General features: G+C 47.5%; 2 protein-coding genes across 4 annotated transcripts in view; both read left to right on the top strand.

Annotated features, from left to right (window-relative positions):
- Positions 1-445: 445 nt before the first annotated feature.
- On the top strand, positions 446-9,523 carry flad1 (flavin adenine dinucleotide synthetase 1). Of its 3 annotated transcripts, none has more exons than XM_052495338.1 (10): positions 446-555; positions 1,808-2,025; positions 2,168-2,545; positions 5,833-5,946; positions 6,202-6,469; positions 6,599-6,746; positions 6,905-7,003; positions 7,545-7,734; positions 8,837-8,910; positions 9,015-9,523. In XM_052495338.1, the coding sequence occupies exons 2-10, from the start codon at positions 1,846-1,848 to the stop codon at positions 9,148-9,150; spliced, it is 1,587 nt and encodes a 528-aa protein (XP_052351298.1). In that variant the 5' UTR covers positions 446-555; positions 1,808-1,845; the 3' UTR covers positions 9,151-9,523. The 3 variants fall into 3 exon arrangements, with proteins under 3 accessions (XP_052351298.1, XP_052351297.1, XP_052351299.1); XM_052495337.1 differs by having other exon boundaries at positions 502-555; positions 1,840-2,025; XM_052495339.1 differs by lacking the exon at positions 446-555 and adding an exon at positions 849-1,007.
- The window catches only part of LOC118377696 (FAD synthase-like), a 218,158-nt gene continuing 201,067 nt past the window's right edge, over positions 446-17,536 (top strand). Inside the window, exon 1 of the mRNA XM_052495340.1 lies at positions 446-555. The gene's annotated coding sequence lies outside the window, so the exon portion shown is untranslated. The remainder of the gene's footprint in view (positions 556-17,536) is intronic.

Raw genomic sequence — 17,536 nt, 5'->3', positions numbered from 1 at the left:
CAGTCATCTACATTCTACTGCCTACTCATTGTTTTTGTTATGGTTTATCACAAATCATTGTAAGAATTGTAAACTCTGTTGCAGATAGGCTTAAAACACGTATTTTTGCTTGGTCGAGGCGAATATAATAATAACGTTATAATCATAAAATACTACTGTAGGCAAACTCTGGGTGCATGTTATCAGGGTCTTGTCTAGAAGGGATATAGGTTGTGAAATTTGACGTCAAACGTATGTTTTTTTTTTTTGTTGCGAATCCTCTCTTTTCCTAACCTTGACCTAGTTCTCATAACCTACTGCCCACGTTATGCTAAACCTACTACGAAAAACATTGTATCCCTTCTAGACAAAACCAAGTTATCAGTGCAACACTGTACTTCCGCTACACAAACAAACCCGTGGTAACATTTCGTCCCGCCTTCTCACAGCTCATTGGCTTTCTGGATTCAGAGATTGCAATTTATTGCTCTTGATTGGCTCGCCAGAGCCGCCCAGTGTTTGAAGGACATGCAGTTTTGTCGGCTAATACATTACGAGGACGTATGCGACTTTAGGGTAAGCACTTGTCTGTTGATTACACGGGTTATCAAATACATGATTGTTACTATCTGTTGTCACAGCAGAGATAAATGATGATCTGTAGAAAGGGTATCACGTTGCCATTAAACTAATGATCATGGTTACTACATACAAACTCATGTACGCGTTGCGCAGGGGGTAACTAGCTAGCTGTTAGCATATGATGTAGGCTAAATTAAGATGGCTTACGCAGGCCGTTTACCTTTGAAAACAGTTGTCATAGTTCCGATCTGCTTTAGGGATAGCAGCTGGATCTGGTCTGCTTAGTTCATTGACTTAATATGAACCTGAAAAAATGTGCGAGTGGGATGTCTCGCTTCCTTTTCCGTATCTGGTCCAATGCAATGGTTGTGGCTGGCTTGTTCCTCGCCGAATGACCGTGGCGAGATCGCCCTTTACTTTCGTTTATTTAGCCTTCATTTAACTAGGTAAGTCAGTGAAGAACAAATTGTTATTTACAATGACGGCCTACTCCCGTGGGGACGGGGACCTGGGATTAAACAAATAAATCCAATATAAATAAAGGACAAAACACACATCACAACAAGAGACCCAACACTACATAAAGAGAGACCTAAAGACGACGACATAACAAGGCAGCAAAACATGACAACACCGCATGGTACAGTAGCAACACATGGTAGCAGCACAAAAACACTGTACAAACATTATTGGGCAAAGTCAACCGCACAAAGGTCAAGAAGGTAGAGACAACAATACATCATACAAAGCATCCACAACTGTTAGTAAGAGTCCATGACTGAGTCTTTGAATGAAGAGATTGAGATAAAACTGTCCAGTTTGAGTGTTTGTTGCAGCTCGTTCCAGCTGCAGCGAACTGAAAAGAGGAGCGACCCAGGGATATGTGTGCTTTGGAGACCTTTAACATAATGTGACTGGCAGAACAAGTGGAGAATGAGGGCTGCCACTCTAGATAGACAGGTGGCTTATAACTACATCAGACATGTATCTTGAACTTAGACAGCAACACATTTGAGCCACCATAACTTCAAGTTAATGCTTGGATTTCAAATAGAATAGGTAGCTAACTGGACAATCATTTATGGTGAAATCCTGTGTATGTATCACTCCTCCCCTGGTCTACCCTCCCTGCCTTATGTAAATATGATGACAAACTTATTGCTGTCCATTCTCCCATTTCTCCCTCTCCTCTACTCCTCCATACCTCACCCTCCATGTCCATCTCCTTCCCTGCCTCCCTCTCTAGTTGTTTCTCTTCCCCCACTCTTTCTGTCTCAGGTCTGGATGCTGCAGGCTGTGTCCAGGCTGAGTAGAGCAGTGGTGCGTGTGAGGCGAGTGGCCGCCCAGGTCCAGGTCACCACTGTAACCATGGCCCAGAATCACCAGAGCTGTGGTACCTCCTGTCAACAGAAGGGGGGTGCTGTCACAGCAGCCATCCTCATCATTGGGGACGAGATACTCAAGGTGATACTAGAGATGGGGGCTTGGTACTGAGTGGAATATGCCTGATCTCTGACAACAACCTCCTCCCGAAGTCCCTATCTCTTAGGAATTAGCTAATCCAAAGAGTCTCTCTCCCTCCCTCTACCCCCCCACTCTCTCTCAGGGTCACACGGTGGACACTAACAGTGCCTTCCTGTCGCGAGCGCTGAGGAAGCTGGGAGTGTGTGTCCAGCGTGTCACAGTAATCCCTGACCAGCAGGAGGTCATCTCTAAGGAGGTAGCCCTCCTGGCCCCACAGTACACACACCTGCTCACCTCTGGGGGAATAGGCCCCACCCACGACGACGTCACCTTCGAGAGTGTTGCCATGGCGTTCAAGGAGGAACTGCATGCCCACCCGGAGCTGACCCGTTTGGTGGAGGAGTTCTTTGGGGTGGTGGATAGGGAGAATGCAGCCATGAAGCTAGCCATGGTCCCCCGCTCGGCCAAGCTTAACTACGGCACTGACCCTCAGACTGGAAAGCCACTACGCTACCCACTGGTCAGTGGCTGACTACTGTTAAATACCAAAACATATTTTTGTTTTCTTTCTCATTAGTCCACTGTTGATACAGTCCCTAAATGTTTTGAATGTTAGCAGTCAAGTCAAGATATTGGACTTTCAAGAAGTAAAGCGTCACTTGCCACTTCATTATGATGTAAAATACATCATCTGACTCCTTTAACGTGTAAGGGATAAACACCTACGTTCTGTACATTGTTCTTTGTCCCGTTGCCATGCTCACTGCCAACGTTCTTATCCCTTACTTGCTAGCTAGCCAGCTAGCTATGGCTAACACAGTCAAACTCTTCAGCAAGATTAACAGCAAAGTAGATGTTTTCTATTGACATTCATTTTAATAAATCGATAACAATGAGCTGATAATGCCCGACTTTGCCTGGCATAGCTAGAAAAGTTTGCCTTCTCGTCAGGACAGTTGACACTGTTCATTACGAGGAGATCGCATTGCATATCAAACACTAGGCTAGAAGCTAGCTAAATAGTTTGTTGCTAGCAAACCTGCCAATATGACAACCAAATGGGGGAAAAATACAATTGTCTGAAAACAGCTGGTCAAACTAGAATTATGCGGCAGGATTTGACAGCATGGCGCCACTTGTGTCATGACTGCAAAAGTAGGGCCCAATGTTCCCTCAAAACATTTTTGGCACTCAGCATTTCACGGCTACCCTCTGCCTATTGGCTAATTATCTTATTCAAGCCTATTCCAAAACACAACACTGCCCCTTTTAAGACAAAACAAGCTCTTTACCTGAATTGCTTCTCAAAGATGGCTAGACATGTACACATTTTGTGCTCTTGTAGGAAGCAACCACTCCCCCATTGCTGACTACAAATGATCTATAACTGGACTAATAACTCAACTAGCGGAGGATATGAACAAATGTGCACAAGTGGCTACATGCAGCTCACACTTTTGATCTCAAAACAAGCTAATCTACTCACAACTGCTTATGCTGTAAACAGTCCAGTTCAAAGTGAATGGCACAGATCCATATATGGAAAAGAAAAAGGATAACGCCGCACACTGCTGCTCAGGCTCCCAGGTGATTTTATTTAGAACGTTTCGACCCTTCATCGGGCATCCATGTCCCAGGTGAGGGTGGAGGGACCATTATTTATATATATATGTGTATATATATCAGCAAACTTAACGTGTAAATATTTGTATGAACATAAGATTCAACAACTGAGACAAAAACTGAACAAGTTCCACAGACATGTGACTAACAGAAATGGAATAATGTGTCCCTGAACAAAGGGGGGGTCAAAATCAAAAGTAACAATCAGTATCTGGTGTGGCCACCAGCTGCATTAAGTGCTGCAGTGCATCTCCTCTTGATGGACTGCACCAGATTTGCCAGTTCTTGCTGTGAGATGTTACCCCACTCTTCCTTCAAGGCACCTGCAAGTTCCTGGACATTTCTGGGGGGGAATGGCCCTTGCCCTCACCCTCCGATCCAACAGGTCCCAGACGTGCTCAATGGGATTGAGATCCGGGCTCTTAGCTGGCCATGACGGAACACTGACATTCCTGTCTTGCAGGAAATCATGCACAGCACATGGAGGGCTGTGCGGCGCCCCAAAGAAATGCCACCCCACACCATGACTGACCCACCGCCAAACCGGTCATGCTGGAGGATGTTGCAGGCAGCAGAACGTTCTCCACGGCGTCTCCAGACTCTGTCACATGTGCTCAGTGTGAACCTGCTTTCATCTGTGAAGAGCACAGGGCGGCAGTGGTGAATTTGCCAATCTTGGTGTTCTCTGGCAAATGCCAAACGTCCTGCACGGTGTTGGGCTGTAAGCACAACCCCCACCTGTGGACGTCAGGCCCTCATACACCCTCGTGGAGTCTGTTTCTGACCGTTTGAGCAGACACATGCTCATTTGTGGCCTGCTGGAGGTCATTTTGCAGGGCTCTGGCAGTGCTCCTCCTGCTCCTCCTTGGACAAAGGCGGAGGTAGCGGTCCTGCTGCTGGATTGTTGCCCTCCTACGGCCTCCTCCACGTCTCCTGATGTACTGGCCTGTCTCCTGGTAGCGCCTCCATGCTCTGGACACTACGCTGACAGACACAGCAAACTTTCTTGCCACAGCTCGCATTGATGTGCCATCCTGGATGAGCTGCACTACCTGAGCCACTTGTGTGGGTTGTAGACTCAGTCTCATGCTACCACTAGAGTGAAAGCACCGCCAGCATTGAAAAGTGACCAAAACATCAGCCAGGAAGCATAGGAACTGAGAAGTGGTCTGTGGTCCCCACCTGCAGAACCACTCCTTTATTGGGGGTGTCTTGCTAATTGCCTATTATCTATATACCTGTTGTCTATTCCATTTGCACAACAGCATGTGAAATTTATTGTCAATCAGTGTTGCTTCCTAAGTAGACAGTTTGATTTCACAGAAGTGTGATTGACTTGGAGTTACATTGTGTTGTTTAAGTGTTCCCTTTATTTTTTTGAGCAGTGTGTATATATATATATATATGGGCAGTACTCAGTGATGTCACTTAGTGAAAGTTTGGGAGCAGTGTGCAGCGCTTTCCATAAATTCACCTGTGAAAAGTACCTGGATGTGCGTATGTTCTAAAGCAGAATCCTTCTCCGAAGCGTTCTGCCTACCAAAAAATCTCTTGCATAGTTAGTTTAGGATACTAAGTAGGTTTCATTGAAAGTGGCTAATATTGTGTTGATTCGATCACAATTCCCACAGGGAAACGTTCAGTGTTAACTAAGGGGGGAAAACTGGAAAGTTAAGTGAAATTCAATCTCGTGCTTTTCTTTGCAGGCTGATATTTCTACTGTGTCGCACCTGTGCACACGCACAGTTTAGAGGGAACATTGGTATTGTCCAGAGAGATTCATGTTCATCACTCACCACGTTAGGTCATCAGATGCTCCAAAACATCTCTCTACAAAAACAGACGCTAGCTAGATACGTTTTTTTTCCCTCATTGGACCTGCGTTTACAATTTTCATGATTGCAAGGCATCCCGATATCTTTTCCACCTGTCCAGTTATCTGGTTTTAATGTCATTCTAGAATGCCCTTCTAGCCAATCAGAAATGAGTATACTTCAACGCTGTAGTATAACATTATATCATGTAGAAAACATGAACGTTCTACCTGATGGTCAGTGTCTGTAACCAGGTAAAATATATTTGAATGATAGGAGATATGAGTGCGTTGGAGCCACCGGCTTTAAGAGTCTGGAGATGCTTGATGTCATGTGGTCGTGGTTCTGACTCCGTCTCTGACATTCCCAGGTGAGTGTGCATAACGTCTACATCTTCCCTGGGATCCCGTCTCTGTTGGAGAGAGCCTTCAACGGTCTGGAGCACCTGTTCGCTGGCTCAGGGACCACCTTCCACACACGAGAGGTGAGGTGACCAACCGTCTGACTCCACTACAATACAGTCGACAGGACGTTTTCAACAGACAAACGTCGCTTCACTCCTGGTCCTGGAGACCCACAGGGTGTGCAGACTTGTGTTCCATCTCAGATTATGGACTAATCAAGACCTTGATGAGCTGAATCAGCTGTGTTTGTGCTGGGCTGGAGCAAAGCCTGCACAGGACCACTGCTGCAATGGATGCCTACTATAATGTTATGTATTCCCCGTGTTGTGTTGTAGGTGTTTGTGGATGCAGACGAGGCGTTGATCGCCCCGGTGCTGACCCGCCTGCAGGCGGGCTGGGGGAAGAGGGTGGCTCTGGGCTCCTACCCTGACTGGCTCAGTAACTACCACCGGGTCAGGCTGGTGCTGGATTCAGACAGCTCTGAGGAGGCGGAGAAGGCCCGGGCTCAGCTGCTGGAGGAGATGCCCAAAGGCAGTGTGGTTCCCCTGGTCACGGACCCTGTGTCCATCGCTACTGAGGAGGTCTACACACTGGCCAGCAGCGGTGTGTGTGTGAGAGACCAAAGGAAGGAGGGAGGGGTGGTGGTGGGAGGGACAGGTAGACTACCCATAAAAAATGAGTGACAACATTTCCCATGATTCCAACTGTCTGTATGAACTCCATCTCCCATAGGCACACCACTGGGTGATAAAGTGGCAAACGCTCTGAAGACCATAGAGACTGCTCTGGATCAGTATTCGGCAGGGGAGATCTGTGTGGGCTTCAATGGAGGCAAAGACTGCACTGCTCTTCTACATCTATATTACGCTGCACTGAAACGGTGAGAGAGGGAGAGAAGGTAGACAGTTCTGTCTACACAGAATGAAGGAATGGAGACGATATGTGACTTTTAACCCATATTGTGTTCTCCTGTCTGAATTGATTGTTTACTGGGAAAATCTACCTCATATTTATTCTCGCTCTCCCCCTCCCTCACAGGCGGTATCCTGAGGGTAAGGACAAGGTAAAGGCTCTGTACATTCGCATCGTCTCTCCCTTCCCAGAGATGGAGAGATTCCTCCAGGACACAATAAAGAGGTAAGCTATCAGTCTCTGTAGTTAGCGTTAGCATCGCTAGGTCGTTTCCTCAATCCCTATATACTGCACCTCTGTTAGTTACAGTGGGGCAAAAGTATTTAGTCAGCCACCAGTTGTGCAAGTTCTCCCACTTAAAAAGATGAGAGGCCTGTAATTTTCATCATAGGTACAGTTCAACTACGACAGACAAAATGAGAAGAAAAAAATCCAGAAAATCACATTGTAGGATTTTGAATGAATTTATTTGCAAATTATGGTGGAAAACTTTTGTTATTGACCAAATACTTATTTTCCACCATAATTTGCAAATAAATTCATTCAAAATCCTACAATGTGATTTTCTGGATTTGTTTCTTCAAAGTACTGTATGTACTTTTTTTCTGACCTCAACAGGTCTGTGTATGGTTGTAGCTTGGTTGTAGATTGATCTGCATTGCATCTTTTGAGTTTGAGCAAAACTCTGATAATAAAATGTATTACAGTATTATTATACAGAGACTTTGGCTCACTATTTAGCAGAGCTCCATCCTGTCTCCCATAGATATGACCTGGAGATTTTCTCAGTGGAGGGCAGTATTCGGCAGGCATTGAGTGAGGTACAGGAGAGGAGGCCGGAGCTGAGAGCTGTATGTATGGGCACCAGGAGGAGTGACCCCTACTCACACACACTCACACCCATGTGTCTCACTGACCCTGGATGGCCAGACTACATGAGGGTCAACCCCCTGCTGGTGAGACATGATGCTTGCAATGTTCCCTTTCTGAGGGTGTGTGTGTGATATACTTGTATATATATATATTTTTAAATGTATTTATATAGCCCTTCTTACATTAGCTGATATCTCGAAGTGAATGTACAGAAACCCAGCCTAAAATGCCAAACAGCAAGCAATGCAGGTGTTGAAGCACGGTGGCTAGGAAAAACTCTCAAAAAAGGCCAAAACCTAGGAAGAAACCTAGAGAGGAACCAGGCTATGTGGGGTGGCCAGTCCTCTTCTGGCTGTGCCGGGTGGAGATTATAACAGAACATGGCCAAGATGTTAAAATGTTCATAAATGACCAGCATGGTCAAATAATAATAATCACAGTAGTTGTCGAGGGTGCCGCAAGTCAGCACCTCAGGAATAAATGCAGTTGGCTTTTCATAGCCGATCATTGAGAGTATCTCCACCGCTCCTGCTGTTTCTAGAGAGTTGAAAACAGCAGGTCTGGGACAGGTAGCACGTCCGGGCTCCATAGCCGCAGGCAGAACAATTGAAACTGAATCAGCAGCATGGCAAGGTGGACTGGGGACAGCAAGGAGTCATCATGCCAGGTAGTCCTGAGGCATGGTCCTAGGGCTCAGGTCCTCAGAGAGAGAGAATTCGAGAGAGCATACTTAAATTCACACAGGACACCAGATAAGACAGGAAAAGTATATAACAAACTGACACAAACTTAAACAAACTACTGCAGCATAAATACTGGAGGCTGAGACGGGAGGGGTCAGGAGACACTGTGGCCCCATCCGATGATACCCCCGGACAGGGCCAAACAAGAAAGATATAACCCTAGCCACTTTGCCAAAGCACAGCCCCCACACCACTAGAGGGATATCTTCAACCACCAACTTACCATCCTGAGACAAGGCCGAGTATAGCCCACAAAGATCTCCGCCACAGCACAACCCAAGGGGGGGTGCCAACCCAACCCAGACACGAAGATCGTGCTCTCATGCTCTCTCTTCCTCCCTCTCTTTTTCCTTCTCTCTCGTCTCCCTCTCTCTCTCTCTGTGTGTCTCTCCCCCTTCTTTCTTGGTTTCTCTCTCTCCCTCCCTCTGTCTGTCTCCATCAGGACTGGACGTATCATGACATCTGGTCATTCCTGAGGACTCTATATGTGCCCTACTGTATTCTATATGATAAAGGGTAAGAAGACATACACACCTTAATCAAGCATGTTCTCTGTTTCCTCTCACTGTCTACTCCCCCGTCCTAGTCTCTGACTGAGTCCTCTGTCCGTCCCCTGACAGGTACACCTCATTGGGCAGCATGGACAACACCTGCCGAAACCCCGCCCTCCAAGTGGTGGATGGGAGGGGCGTGAGCCGCTATAGACCTGCCCACCACTTGGAGAATGAGGAAATGGAGCGCGACTCACGTGAATGATGTCACTTCCTTGTTTGTAACGTCATGTCCTGATCTTTTATCCGCCCTTCCTGTTTGGGGCTCCATGTAAGAGATGCTTGTAGGGACAGACCTAGGATCAGCATATCCTCCTCAAATCCCAACCTTAACCATTAGACAAAACTGAACATACAGGCAACTTCTGAAGAGAGGAGGGGAGGAAGGACGTGGAGAGGGAACAGATGGAGGAAAGTGGAACAGACAAAGAACCAGAGACTGATCGCAGAATGAGTGAATTTTGAAGGAAAGGTGTGTGTTTGAGTGGAAAATGTGTATGTGTGTATGTCTGAGTGGCTTAGAATCTAATGATATGGATTTACATGGTTTGTAATAAAATATCAATCTGTCAAGTTTACTTATTGATAAATTATTGGCAAGAGATTGAAGGTGCTGATGAGAAAGGGGGAGGGAGAGTAATTATTCTGTTGTACATTTTAACAATGTTCACGATTTTACACGACAAGCTATGTCTTTTAATCTACGCTGAGCGTACAAAACATTAGGAACACCTTCCTAATATTGAGTTGCACCTCCATTTTCCCTCAGATCAGCTGCAATTTGTTGGGGCATGGACTTTACAAGGTGTCAAGCGTTGCACAGGGATGCTGGCCATGTTGACTTCAATGCTTCCCCAGTTGGCTGGATGTCCTTTGGGTGGTGGAACATTATTGATACACAGGAAACTGTTGTGAAAAACCCAGCAGTTCTTAACACTCAAACCAGGGCGCCTGGCAAGTTTAAAGGCACTTCAATATTTACTCTTGCCCATTCACCCTTTGAATGCACACACACACAATATGTCTCAAGGCTTAAAATCCTTCTTTAACCTGTCTCCTCCCCTTCATCTAAACTGATTGAAGTGGATTTAACATGTGACATCAATAAGGGATCATAGCTCTCACCTGGTCAGTCCATGTCATGGAAAGAGCAGGTGTTCTTAATGTTTTGGACACAGTATATTATAGCATATTTGTATACTGCAGTGGAGTCACGTGGGAAGTGCTATGAGACGGGTTCATTGTAATGGCTGGAATGGAATCAAACATAGGGAAACTACATTTTTCACCCATTACAATGAGCCGGTTTTCCTATACCTCCTCCCACCAGCCTCCACTGATATATTGTATATACTGTGCATTATTTTGAGTGGGGTATGAGAGGGAGTGTGAAAGAGACTAGGAACGATGGAGGGAGAAAAGTTCTGAATGTGTTGGAGGCTCACCAGCAGGTCTGGCTGCTCCTCTGAGAACACGTTTTTACATTTCAATCATTTGGTAGATGCTCTAATCCAGAGCGATTTACAATTAGTGCATTCATCTTAAAGTAGCTTGGTGATACACATCACAATTGTATCAACAAAGGATCAGCAAAGTCAGTGCTAGTAGGAAAAGATGTGTTTTTTGGGGGCGTCGTGAGCGTTATTTCAGATACTCTTCAAAGAGGCCCGGTTTCATGATGCAAGCTTCGACTGGAAGTTTGTGGAGTGTGTGGGGGAGCAGGGTGACATGAGAGAACCTGGGAAGGTTGAACACCATGTGGGCTGCAGCCTTCTGGATAAGTTGCAAGGCTTTGATGGCACATATGGGAGCCCAGCCAACAGCGAGTTGCAGTCGTCCAGATGGGAGATGACAAGTGCCTGGATTAGGACCTGCGCCGCTTCCTGTGTGAGGAAAGGTCGTACTCTACGGATGTTGTAGAGCATGAACCTGCAGGAGCCAGTCACTGCTTTGATGTTTGCAGAGAATGACAGGGTGTTGTCCAGGGTCACACCAGGGTTCTTTGCACCCTGGGAGGGGGACACCGTGGAGTTGTAAACCATGATGGAGAGGTCTTGGAGTGGGCAGGCCTTCCCTGGGAGGAGTAGCAGCTCCGTTTTGTTGCGCTTGAGGTGGTGGGATCACATCCAAGGTGAGATGTCTGCCAGGCACACAGAGATGCGTGTCGCCACCTGGGTGTCAGAAGGGGGAAGGAGAAGTAGTTGAGCAATAAAAGGAGAGCCCATGTGAGGATATGACTGAGCAGAGTGACTTGGTGTAAAGAGAAAGAGTAGAGGGCCTAGAACCGAGTCTAATGACCCACACAAACACACTCTGGTGTGTATGCACTCACACAAACACTCTCTGGTGTGTAGACACACCCGTATTTAATGAGGCTACAGACTTTAGACTGAGATAACGTGTCCTATATTTGTGTCTGCGTTGTGTGCTGATCTAGAGATACCTTATCTACAGAGTAATACAGGTCATTACAACAGAGAGACTTTTTGTTGTCAACATTTACACGTCTTTATTATGGTTCTGGCCCAGATGATTTGGTATACCAATAAAAAACAGGGCGACGCAACGGTCTAAATCACTGCGTCGTCTTAGACCGTTGAGGCGTCACAACAGCACCGAGTTCGATCCCAGGCTGTGTCACAGCTGCCGTGACCGGGAGACGAATGAGACGGCGCACAGTTGGCCCAGCGTCGTCCGGATTAGGGGAGGGTTTGGCCCAGCGTCGTCCGGATTACGGGAGGGTTTGGCCCAGCGTCGTCCGGATTAGGGGAGGGTTTGGCACAGCGTCGTCCGGATTAGGGGAGGGTTTGGCACAGCGTCGTCCGGATTAGGGGAGGGTTTGGCACAGCGTCGTCCGGATTAGGGGAGGGTTTGGCCCAGCGTCGTCCGGATTAGGGGAGGGTTTGGCCCAGCGTCGTCCGGATTAGGGGAGGGTTTGGCCCAGCGTCGTCCGGATTAGGGGAGGGTTTGGCCCAGCGTCGTCCGGATTAGGGGAGGGTTTGGCCCAGCGTCGTCCGGATTAGGGGAGGGTTTGGCCCAGCGTCGTCCGGATTAGGGGAGGGTTTGGCCCAGCGTCGTCCGGATTAGGGGAGGGTTTGGCCCAGCGTCGTCCGGATTAGGGAGGGTTTGGCCCAGCGTCGTCCGGATTAGGGGAGGGTTTGGCCCAGCGTCGTCCGGATTAGGGGAGGGTTTGGCCCAGCGTCGTCCGGATTAGGGGAGGGTTTGGCCCAGCGTCGTCCGGATTAGGGGAGGGTTTGGCCCAGCGTCGTCCGGATTAGGGGAGGGTTTGGCCCAGCGTCGTCCGGATTAGGGGAGGGTTTGGCCGGCTGGGATGTCCTTGTCCCATCGCGCTCTAGCAACTCCATGTGGTGGGCCGGGTGCCTGCAAGCTGACAACGATCGCCAGTTGGACCGTGTTTCCTCAGACACGTTGATGCGGCTGGCTTCCGGGTTAACGAGCAGTGTGTCAAGAAGCAGTGTGGCTTGGCAGGGTTGTGTTTTGGAGGACGCATGACTCTCGACTTTCTCCACTCCCGTGTCCGTAGTGGAGTTGCAGCGATGGGTCAAGACTAACTATCAATTGCATATCAAAAAAGGGGTAAAAAAAAGGTGCTTGTTTTGGCCGTGTCGGCGGTGGAACTGCATTAGGGTGGCAGGTAGCCTAGCAGTTAAACCATTGGAACAGTCACTGAAAGGTTGTTGGTTCAAATCCCTGAGCCGACAGAAATCTGTCTGTGCCCTTGAGTAAAGCACTTTAACCTTAATTGCTCCTGTAAGTTGCTCTGGATAAGAGCATCAGCTAAATGACTAAAATGTAAATCCACAAGCAGCTCCTGAATTATACCATAAACAGAAATCCCATGCAGATTTGTTGGAACACTGAGTGTGAGATATAGATTAATCTACACCTTGATTAGGATGATAGAAAACCTCATTCCATTTAATGATTTTTCAATTTGAGCATGATTATTTCTGTATAGCCTGCACTTTCTGGTTCTGAACTTCTAACGTGAGTGGGGCGGGGGTGTGGCTTTGACGATGATCGCAAGAGCAGCTGTTCACTGTTTTAACTGGTCCAACCCAGCTCCACCTCCAACATGCCAAAACATTAGCTATGCAGGTGTCTGCTATCGCTTGATGTGATTTCATATATAGTATATAGTGCAATCTAAAACGGCATAGAATTAAAAAGTCCTACAGCTACTGCAAAGTAGTCTAATCTACATTAAAATTCCAGTACAAAGACACCCACAAAGATCCTATTAAATTACAAGAAACCCTCAATATTCTGGAACCCTCAAAGTTCCAGAATATTGACATATAATTATACACATTTTCTGTATATTTTCCAAAATATATGCAAACAGACAAATGTCTCAACGTTTGTTTTCTTAGAAAGCTGAGTGTTTATAATATGATGCATTATCCATACTCGTTACATTTACAACTTGCCTAAGTCCTAGCATCAACGGATTTCAGCCAGTGGATGCCTGCATTTGTTTGTATGGAATGTTAATAATAATAATAATTGATGTAACTTTTATAGCGCTTTTCTTTTCAGAAAATGTCAGTGCATAAAGAGCAAACAACAAATGTAAATTTAGATGGTAGAGATGGAGATTGAATATTCCTTTGGCTTCGGATGAAAGGTTGGGCGTTAAGGCAGTTTGGATTGAAAGGCGGCAGTGTTGCTTCAGGTGAAAGGCTGGGAGATGAGGCAGTTTGGATTGAAAGGCGGCAGTGTTGCTTCAGGTGAAAGGCTGGGAGATGAGGCAGTTTGGATTGAAAGGCGGCAGTGTTGCTTCAGGTGAAAGGCTGGGAGATGAGGCAGTTTGGATTGAAAGGCGGCAGTGTTGCTTCAGGTGAAAGGCTGGGAGATGAGGCAGTTTGGATTGAAAGGCAGAGTGAAAGTTCAGGTGAAAGGCTGGGGAGATGAGGCAGTTTGGATTGAAAGGCGGTAGTGTTGCTTCAGGTGAAAAGGCTGGGAGATGAGGCAGTTTGGATTGAAAGGCGGTGTGTTGCTTCAGGTGAAAGGCTGGGCTTCAGATGAGGCAGTTTGGATTGGAAAGGCAGTGTTTCTTCAGGTTGAAAGGCTGGGAGATGATGAGGCAGTTTGGATTGGAAAGGCAGTGTTGCTTCAGGAGAAAGGCTGGGAGATGAGGCAGTTTGGATTGAGGCAGTTTGGAAAAGGCAGTGTTTCTTCAGGTGAAAGGCTGGGAGATGAGGCAGTTTGGAAAGGCAGTTGGGAGAAAGGCTGAGATGAGGCAGTGTTGCTTGTTTCTTCAGGTGAAAGGCTGGGAGATGAGGCAGTTTGGATTGGAAAGGCAGTGTGGCTTCAGGAGAAAGGCTGGGAGATGAGGCAGTTTGGATTGGAAAAAGGCAGTGTTTGGGTGTTCAGGAGAAAGGCTGGGAGATGAGGCAGTTTGGATTGGAAAGGCAGTGTGGCTTCAGGAGAAAGGCTGGGAGATGAGGCAGTTTGGATTGAAAGGTGGTGTGTTGCTTCAGGTGAAAGGCTGGGAGATGAGGCAGTTTGGAAAGGCAGTTGGAAAGGCAGATGTTTGGATTGGAAAGGCAGGAGAAAGGCTGGGAGATGAGGCAGTTTGGATTGGAAAGGCAGTGTTGCTTCAGGAGAAAGGCTGGGAGATGAGGCAGTTTGCAGTTTGGATTGGAAAAAGGCAGTGTTTCTTCAGGAGAAAGGCTGGGAGATGAGGCAGTTTGGATTGGAAAGGCAGTGTGGCTTCAGGTGAAAGGCTGGGAGATGAGGCAGTTTGGATTGGAAGGAGAAAGGCTGGGAGATGAGGCAGTTTGGATTGGAAAGGCAGTGTGGCTTCAGGAAAAGGCTGGGAGATGAGGCAGTTTGGATTGGAAAGGAGAAAGGCATGTGTGGAAAGGCAGTGTTCTTCAGGAGAAAGGCTGGGAGATGAGGCAGTTTGGATTGGAAAGGCAGTGTTTCTTCAGGAGAAGGCAGTTTGGATTGAAAGGCAGTGTTGGAGAAAGGCTGGGAGATGAGGCAGTTTGGATTGGAAAGGCAGTGTTTCTTCAGGAGAAAGGCTGGGGGATGAGGCAGTTTGGATTGAAAGGCAGTGTTGCTTCAGGAGAAAGGCTGGGAGATGAGGCAGTTTGGATTGGAAAGGCAGTGTTTCTTCAGGAGAAAGGCTGGGAAGATGAGGCAGTTTGGAGTTGAAAGGCTAGTGTTGACAAACAGGCTTCTTCAGGTAAAGGCTGGGAGATGAGGCAGTTTGGATTGAAAGGCGGTAGTGTTGCTTCAGGTGAAAGGCTGGGAGATGAGGCAGTTTGGATTGAAAGGCGGTAGTGTTAATTCAGGTGAAAGGCTGGGAGATGAGGCAGTTTGGATTGAAAGGCGGTAGTGTTGCTTCAGGTGAAAGGCTGGGAGATGAGGCAGTTTGGATTGAAAGGCGGCTCAGGTGTTGAGGCTTCATGGTGTTAAAGGTGAAAATATCTGTGCTGGGAGATGAGGCAGTTTGGATTGAAAGAAAGGTAGTGTTTTCAGGTGAAAGGCTGGGAGATGAGGCAGTTTGGATTGGAAAGGCAGTGTTTCTTCAGGAGAAAGGCTGGGAGATGAGGCAGTTTGGATTGGAAAGGCAGTGTGGCTTCAGGAGAAAGGCTGGGAGATGAGGCAGTTTGGATTGGAAAGGCAGTGTGGCTTCAGGAGAAAGGCTGGGAGATGAGGCAGTTGGATTGGAAAGGCAGTGTGGCTTCAGGTGAAAGGCTGGGAGATGAGGCAGTTTGGATTGGAAAGGCAGTGTTTCTTCAGGAGAAAGGCTGGGAGATGAGGCAGTTTGGATTGAAAGGCAGTGTTGCTTCAGGAGAAAGGCTGGGAGATGAGGCAGTTTGGATTGGAAAGGCAGTGTTTCTTCAGGAGAAAGGCTGGGAGATGAGGCAGTTTGGATTGAAAGGAAGTGTTTCTTCAGGAGAAAGGCTGGGAGATGAGGCAGTTTGGATTGGAAAGGCAGTGTTTCTTCAGGAGAAAGGCTGGGAGATGAGGCAGTTTGGATTGGAAAGGCAGTGTTGCTTCAGGTGAAAGGCTGGGAGATGAGGCAGTTTGGATTGGAAAGGCAGTGTTTCTTCAGGAGAAAGGCTGGGAGATGAGGCAGTTTGGATTGGAAAGGCAGTGTGGCTTCAGGAGAAAGGCTGGGAGATGAGGCAGTTTGGATTGGAAAGGCAGTGTTTCTTCAGGAGAAAGGCTGGGGGATGAGGCAGTTTGGATTGAAAGGCAGTGTTGCTTCAGGTGAAAGGCTGGGAGATGAGGCAGTTTGGATTGGAAAGGCAGTGTTTCTTCAGGAGAAAGGCTGGGAGATGAGGCAGTTTGGATTGGAAAGGCAGTGTGGCTTCAGGAGAAAGGCTGGGAGATGAGGCAGTTTGGATTGGAAAGGCAGTGTTTCTTCAGGAGAAAGGCTGGGGATGAGGCAGTTTGGATTGAATGGCAGTGTTGCTTCAGGAGAAAGGCTGGGAGATGAGGCAGTTTGGATTGGAAAGGCAGTGTTTCTTCAGGAGAAAGGCTGGGAGATGAGGCAGTTTGGATTGAAAGGCGGTAGTGTTGCTTCAGGTGAAAGGCTGGGAGATGAGGCAGTTTGGATTGAAAGGCGGTGTGTTGCTTCAGGTGAAAGGCTGGGAGATGAGGCAGTTTGGATTGAAAGGCGGTAGTGTTGCTTCAGGTGAAAGGCTGGGAGATGAGGCAGTTTGGATTGAAAGGCGGTAGTGTTGCTTCAGGTGAAAGGCTGGGAGATGAGGCAGTTTGGATTGAAAGGCGGTAGTGTTGCTTCAGGTGAAAGGCTGGGAGATGAGGCAGTTTGGATTGAAAGGCGGTAGTGTTGCTTCAGGTGAAAGGCTGGGAGATGAGGCAGTTTGGATTGGAAAGGCAGTGTTTCTTCAGGAGAAAGGCTGGGAGATGAGGCAGTTTGGATTGGAAAGGCAGTGTGGCTTCAGGAGAAAGGCTGGGAGATGAGGCAGTTTGGATTGGAAAGGCAGTGTTTCTTCAGGAGAAAGGCTGGGAGATGAGGCAGTTTGGATTGGAAAGGCAGTGTGGCTTCAGGTGAAAGGCTGGGAGATGAGGCAGTTTGGATTGGAAAGGCAGTGTTGCTTCAGGAGAAAGGCTGGGAGATGAGGCAGTTTGGATTGAAAGGCAGTGTTGCTTCAGGAGAAAGGCTGGGAGATGAGGCAGTTTGGATTGGAAGGCAGTGTTTCTTCAGGAGAAAGGCTGGGAGATGAGGCAGTTTGGATTGAAAGGCAGAGTTTCTTCAGGAGAAAGGCTGGGAGATGAGGCAGTTTGGATTGGAAAGGCAGTGTTTCTTCAGGAGAAAGGCTGGGAGATGAGGCAGTTTGGATTGGAAAGGCAGTGTTTCTTCAGGAGAAAGGCTGGGAGATGAGGCAGTTTGGATTGGAAAGGCAGTGTTGCTCCAGGAGAAAGGCTGGGAGATGAGGCAGTTTGGATTGGAAAGTCAGTGTGGCTTCAGGGGAGGGGGCATCGATGGCAGAACCAGAGAGAAACAGACAGTCTGACAAACAGGCCCAGAGTGCTTCATCAGTACACCACATCTGCTTCTCCTACGGTCAGTTCCTCCATAGGACCCA

This window comes from Oncorhynchus keta, chromosome 34, assembly GCF_023373465.1.
Source record: "Oncorhynchus keta strain PuntledgeMale-10-30-2019 chromosome 34, Oket_V2, whole genome shotgun sequence".
Lineage (NCBI taxonomy): Eukaryota > Metazoa > Chordata > Actinopteri > Salmoniformes > Salmonidae > Oncorhynchus > Oncorhynchus keta.
The sequence above is the reverse complement of the archived record's forward strand: the minus strand, read 5'-3'. Positions and strand labels throughout refer to the sequence as shown.